Genomic DNA, 5,950 nt, shown 5'->3' with positions numbered 1-5,950 from the left:
ACTCACCATTATACTGATGGTTTGATAGAGGCCCGGTGCCGTTGCTGTTCCCCCCAGGATAGCCTGAGCTACAGAGATCAACACGTCTGAGTGGATGTCTACTCCGTTGCGCCTGAACACCGGACTTCTCTGAACCTGCACCGAGAAGTTTCAGATAAAAACACTTCAGACTCCCGATACGTCGCCAGAATTCAATAACTTCAAAGGAGAAAGAAAACTCACCCTGAATGTAATGAGGATTTCTTTTTTACCGACTGACATGCGAACTGTTTGACCATTTTCCACTCCTGTGAGGAGACGTCACAAAAAAAAGTATTACTTTTGCCAAGATGTATGTCGTTATATAACATTTTCCAGATCCAACAGCAGTCAGAGAAGGTTTACACAGACTCATAATCTGGAGTAATATTAAATAATCTGGCTGTACAAATGTCATTGTTTTACATTCAAAACTGCTATTGAGGTTTTTAGAGATTGAAGCTTTGACTGTCATATTTTATGACGTCATTACGGTTAAAAAAAAGAAAAGGAATAAAATAGATTGTTGTTGTTATATTAATGTAATTCATGGTACTATTAGAGGTGCGACCTCTCTCTGTTTGCAGCGAGCTGGAGAGCGGAGTGTTAGCATCATATTTCGTTAGAAACATGTTGTGAATATTGGAAATGATCTTTTCAAAACAGTTTGACTTTACAACACTGTTGGGTTACAGATCGGCCAATTAATCGGACGTTTTAAAAACTATCGCTATGATGGCATTTCTTTTGGGAAGCAATTCTCCACTGCATGAAAATAGGATCAAAAGGCAGCCTGGGAGGAAAAGACACTAATCAACTGTTACTTTTAACTTTAAGAACCAATTTAAGGTTCTCTCTTCCAAATAATCAACAGGCTAACCATCCATTCATGAAATGAAATCACACTTTAGGAGCCTCCTTACCCATCAACAATTTGAATGGTTGGTTTACTGATGAATGACTTATTGAATCAAACCTACCAGAAGGAACAGGTACAGTGACCGTCTGCCTCTTCTTCGTCTGTCCTGAACCTCGGCACACAGCGCACGGCGTGTTTATGATCGACCCTTTCCCACCACAGCGTCGACAGGCGGTGCGCATCATGAAAGGACCCGTGTTGACCGACTCCTGCAGGGGGCGCCACAGACAGTAAGGTGATGAGTGGTGGCTGACTGACGGCACAGTGGAGCAGTGAGGAACCCTGAGAGGAGACTAATGGAACGAGTCTGAAGAGCTTCAAATAGCTTGAGCTCCTCTGCTGCCACCTGCTGGTCTGACACTCACCATGCCGGTGCCGTTGCAATAGTGACAGTGAGACACTTTGGTGCCTGGCTCGTTGCCCCTCCCATCACACCTCTGACAGGCGTCATCAATGTTCACACTCAGCTCCTTGTTCGCGCCCTTTGCTGCCTCTGAAAACGTAAGCTCCATCACAAACTGTGGGAGGAAACGGTACACTGCTTTTACAATCAAACCGCTGACATCCACACGGACGACAACCTGCTCCATTCAATGCTCGAATGTTTGACTAAGAATCAAAGACAAAAAGGTTTATAAATAGAAAGACCCTACGTGTGAAGGTGTGGTTTACCTCGGGCCGTTGTTCAAACATGTTGTGGATGTCTCCGAAGCCCTTTCCTCCAGTAAACTCTCCGAAGATCTTCCTGAAGAGCTCCTCGGGGTCTATGTTGGTCCCCCCTGCCCTGTAGTACTGCTGCTGGCCTGCTGAACCAGCGCGGCCGGGGTCGAAGCCTGCCGCTCCGTAAGTGTCATACTGCTTCTTCTTCACCTCGTCACTCAGCACCTTCACACAAGAACAACCACAGTGACATTTTGGGTTTGAGCTTGAATGACTGCATATCATAAATGACCAATTCTACTGCCCTTTAAGATCGCTATAAAGGGACTAAATGAGCTCCAAATCTTCCACGTTTAGGGCTTTGTACCTCATAGGCTTCAGCCAGCTTGGCAAACTTCTCCTTAGCGTCGGGGTCTTCTGGGTTGGTGTCCGGGTGGTACTTCTTTGCCAACTGGACAAAGAGCATGAAGAATGATGAGCGTAGAGAATGACAACCTTCTTCTTAAGGTACGTGTGACACAGCGATGGTCTCTGACCTGGTAGTAAGCCTTCTTGATGTCCTTCTGTGCCGCAGTGCGGGAGACGCCCAACACTTCATAGAAGTCCTGCTTGTTGGCCGACCGGCTGCTGGTGTGAAAAGAGTGGCCGGTGATACCACGGGGACATCTGGAGCCTGCAGAGGAAAGGATCCAAAGGGGACCGTGTGATCAGGAGTCCTACTGCACATTCATCTCTCGTTACGTATCTGCAATGTGAGCCGTTGTTTCTGTGCACAGCCCCGAGAAAAGCGTAAAGAAGCTAGCAGTCAATCAATAACAAGGTCCGAACTCATTGCATTCGTGGAATGCACATAAGAGACAACATGGATTGTTACTGACGTCACTGCAACGTTACTGGCGTAATCATGCTGTTACACACTAACAGAGAGCAGTTACATCACAGTCAAACCAATGCTAACTACCCCCAGAGGATGCTAGCCTTTAGCTAGCTGCACACTAACATCTAAACCCTTGTGAAGACGGTGCTCTGTGCGTGTAAACAGACTGAGTCCACAACGAACAGTGACTAGTTGAACTCTCGGTGACTAGTTGAACTCTCAGGATGTTATGCTCACCATATATACGATGCTAACAGTTAGCTGTCTCACCTCTCAGTCTCCCCAATGTCACGACACTTCCGGGTGTCCACGAGCTCCGGCCGACCGCTGACCCCCCCCGGTGTGTCCGCGATATCGTCCCCGAACAAACTCCTGCATGTCTGGCGGAGACATTCAGAAAGCGACCGCTGCGGTCATGTCCTGTCGACAACCAGCGTGTAGCGAGCCGGGCAGCCGGGGACGCCATCTTTAACGTAAGTACCGGTGTCAGCGCGTCAGCAGCGGTGGTCTGCGCATGTGCGGCATATCTGCTACTGAAGCAGTACTTTACTTAAAGTGTACTACTTTAAACTCTCACTACACAACGTTTCAGTTTGTAGACATTGTACTTTGTTGTGCAACATATTTACAGTGATGGAAGGAAAGAAGTAGTCTAGATTTACTCCAGTAAGTACTGTACTCAAGTACTGATTCAATGTACTTTCCTGAGTATTTTCATGTTCTGCTACTTACTGCCTCTCCTCCACTATATCTCAGAGGTACATATTGTACTTTTTACTGTATTTCATATCTAATTGATGATGATGATGATGACATGGTCAAAGAGGAAGCAACCACCTCATAAAACTACAACATCATCAAATGTGAAACATACAGTGATCCTGGAGAAGCAGCAGCAGAGATCAGAGGCAGAGGATTAAAGGAGGAGCTTCAGCTTCCTTTGTTTGTCAGGTTTTAATCAGAGAGACTTTAGATGAACTCATACCATGGGATTCATCTGCAGGTGTGGAGTGATGAAAGGAGCTCCGGTGACGAAGCGACTGGACTCATCAAGGAAAACAGATGATATGAGCGCTGAGGCTGCTTCTGCAGAGAAAGAGTCTTTGTGTGCTTTTATTAAGGCTCTAATGTGCAGAGTCACCAGACGGAGGCTTTCTCTGCCCCTGAGGTTCTGAGGTTCTGTGGCAGTGGTCCGGTTCCACTAGGCTGCTCCTAAATGTCTCTGTGGTTAATTATCTTGAAGCCTGAGTGTGTGTGAGTGTGTGTGTGTGTGTGTGTGTGTGTGTGTGTGTGTGTGTGTGTGTGTGTGTAACTGATGAGAGGGTCTCTCCAGCTGATGAGAGCGACCTAAACAGTAACGCTGTAAATCCAGAACAAAGAGCTGAAAGAGGCTATAAAACTGTGATCCTTTGTTAACATGAATATATATATATTATATCTGCTTTAAACGTACTTTATGTGACATAACTTAGAGAGGAACTATTATAAAAACCTAGAAGTTACAACACATACAAGGAAAGCACATTATGAATTACATCCAGAGGGAAACATCTTGTCCTGGATTAAGTTTGATTTATCACAAATAATAATAATAATAATAATAATAATAATCACATGACTGCGATCACATGACTGTCACGAATATAAAACACTATTTACACATCTGAGGATGTTACAAAGAAGGACAAATAGTTTTCAGATGCTTTAAAATCAAATAGTTTATATAATAGTTTATATAAATAACCTACAGAGTCTCCTCTGACACACTGATCCACACCCACACCTTCAACACCACATTCACTGAACCTCTTTATCCTGGCTTTGGGTTCAGGTCCTTGGTCTGGTTCAGTGTCTGTGTTCTGTGGAGGGAGAGTCTCCTCTATAAAAACTCACTCTGCTGACGATCAGATTCAGATCAATAGAACAAAATATAATCAACAAATAAATCACTTTTCTATATCATTATGGAGAAAACAATGAACCTCTATTGATCCCTCGGTGAAACTCAGAAATGAATACTTCAGTACAGTGATTCTCAACTGGTGGGTCACGACCCAAAAGTGGGTCGCAGACTCATTTTCAGAGGGTCGCGGGCCTTTGCCTGAAAGAAAAAAAAAAAAAAAGGATTGTTTTTTCCTGTGCTTTTATTTTGAAGGGGATTTTTTACGCAGCGGAGTTATTCACTCTCCTTAACAGTATTTTGCGTTAATGTCTTGTAATGGTAATATACACCCGCCATTTCACAGCATACAAGAACACCCACAAAGTTTGTTTTCATGCTATTTGAGCGAAACGCAAGAACGGCACCGACTACATGAGATATGGATTTTCTTACATTGAGGACAAAAGAGGGAAAAACCTCAGTGTGTTTTGTGCAGCGAGGTTCTGGCACAAAAAAGCATGAAGCAGTTTTACTCGTTTGCGTGAAACATGTGTGGGACATACAGGAACAAGTTCTCTGCACAAGAGATCTCCTACACTACGACTGCAGAGGACATGTTCAGCTCAGGTTCAAACTGCTCCATCTTTACATTGAAGACATTTGAGAAGTTGAACATTTGGGTCGCGGCTTGTCATTAAGGGGTGATGGTGGGTCCCACAGCGAGACCAGTTGAGAACCACTGCTTTAGTACTTTTACTTTCATTGTGAATGCAGGACTTGTCCGATTTTCTTTTCAGTTAAAACAAGTCGATTCTATTGTTTCAGATAAAATCAGGTTCCACACATTTATGCAAATAGATCACAAACATGTAACTTTAGACAAATGTACAAATCATTTGACTTTGTCGAAATGTGATTCCAGTTCATGTGAATGTGATGTGAAATATAAAGCAGTGACATGTTGAACCAGAATCAGGTGATTGTTTGATGAATATGTGACTGATATACTGAGCTACATCTTTTATTCCTATTGTTCTGACTGAAAGTTGACCTTCAGAAACACAAACAGCTTCAACACTTGACTACGAGGTTAAAGAGTGAAATGTGAGGTTTGATTGAGGTCCAGGTCAGATGAACAGGATCCTTTTTGAACAGAGACCACCAATGAGGACTGAGAGGAACCACAACAACAGTTAACATGAAACAAGTCATGTGTCATGTGTGTTTGTACAATACAATTCTGTCAACATGTAAATAAATTAATTTATGTAAATATCTGACTCCATCTTTGTTCTGTTTCTTTGAGACTACTGTGTGAAGTTGTTTCGTTAAGGCTTTTATTGTGGTGTTTCCTGTGTTTTATTTTGAAAGGAACCTGTCTCAGGTGGTCAGCATAACTTGACAGAAACACACAAACGGTAGTAGAGCTTCCGGTATTTAATGTGGAGTAAAAAGTGTATAAATGTGTTAAACTCCTCTTAGCGCCAGTTGAACAGGTAACAAGGTGTTTAAATTGGTTCATATCTTTGTAAAGACTGAGAGTTAACTTCTACTAGACGTCAGTTAACCGGATGTGTTGTTAACAACTTAAGTT

At 43.3% G+C, this 5,950-nt stretch overlaps 1 protein-coding gene across 2 annotated transcripts in view; it reads right to left on the bottom strand.

Moving 5' to 3' along the window:
* The window catches only part of LOC116400442 (dnaJ homolog subfamily A member 3, mitochondrial-like), a 5,299-nt gene extending 2,314 nt beyond the window's left edge, over positions 1 to 2,985 (bottom strand). For both annotated transcript variants that reach the window (XM_031878276.1, XM_031878277.1), the window contains exons 1-8: positions 2,745 to 2,985; positions 2,134 to 2,270; positions 1,965 to 2,048; positions 1,610 to 1,822; positions 1,303 to 1,455; positions 999 to 1,146; positions 223 to 287; positions 7 to 135 (exon numbers count right to left, since the gene is read on the bottom strand). In XM_031878276.1, the coding sequence (XP_031734136.1) occupies positions 7 to 135; positions 223 to 287; positions 999 to 1,146; positions 1,303 to 1,455; positions 1,610 to 1,822; positions 1,965 to 2,048; positions 2,134 to 2,270; positions 2,745 to 2,940 (1,125 nt within the window). In that variant the 5' untranslated portion in view covers positions 2,941 to 2,985. The remainder of the gene's footprint in view (positions 1 to 6; positions 136 to 222; positions 288 to 998; positions 1,147 to 1,302; positions 1,456 to 1,609; positions 1,823 to 1,964; positions 2,049 to 2,133; positions 2,271 to 2,744) is intronic.
* Between the last annotated feature and the right edge of the window lie 2,965 nt (positions 2,986 to 5,950).

This window comes from Anarrhichthys ocellatus, unplaced genomic scaffold (assembly GCF_004355925.1).
Source record: "Anarrhichthys ocellatus isolate YVR2014 unplaced genomic scaffold, GSC_Weel_1.0 scaffold171, whole genome shotgun sequence".
In the NCBI taxonomy this organism is placed as follows: Eukaryota; Metazoa; Chordata; class Actinopteri; order Perciformes; family Anarhichadidae; genus Anarrhichthys; species Anarrhichthys ocellatus.
Note: the sequence above shows the minus strand (reverse complement) of the source record. Positions and strands in the feature narration are given on the sequence as shown.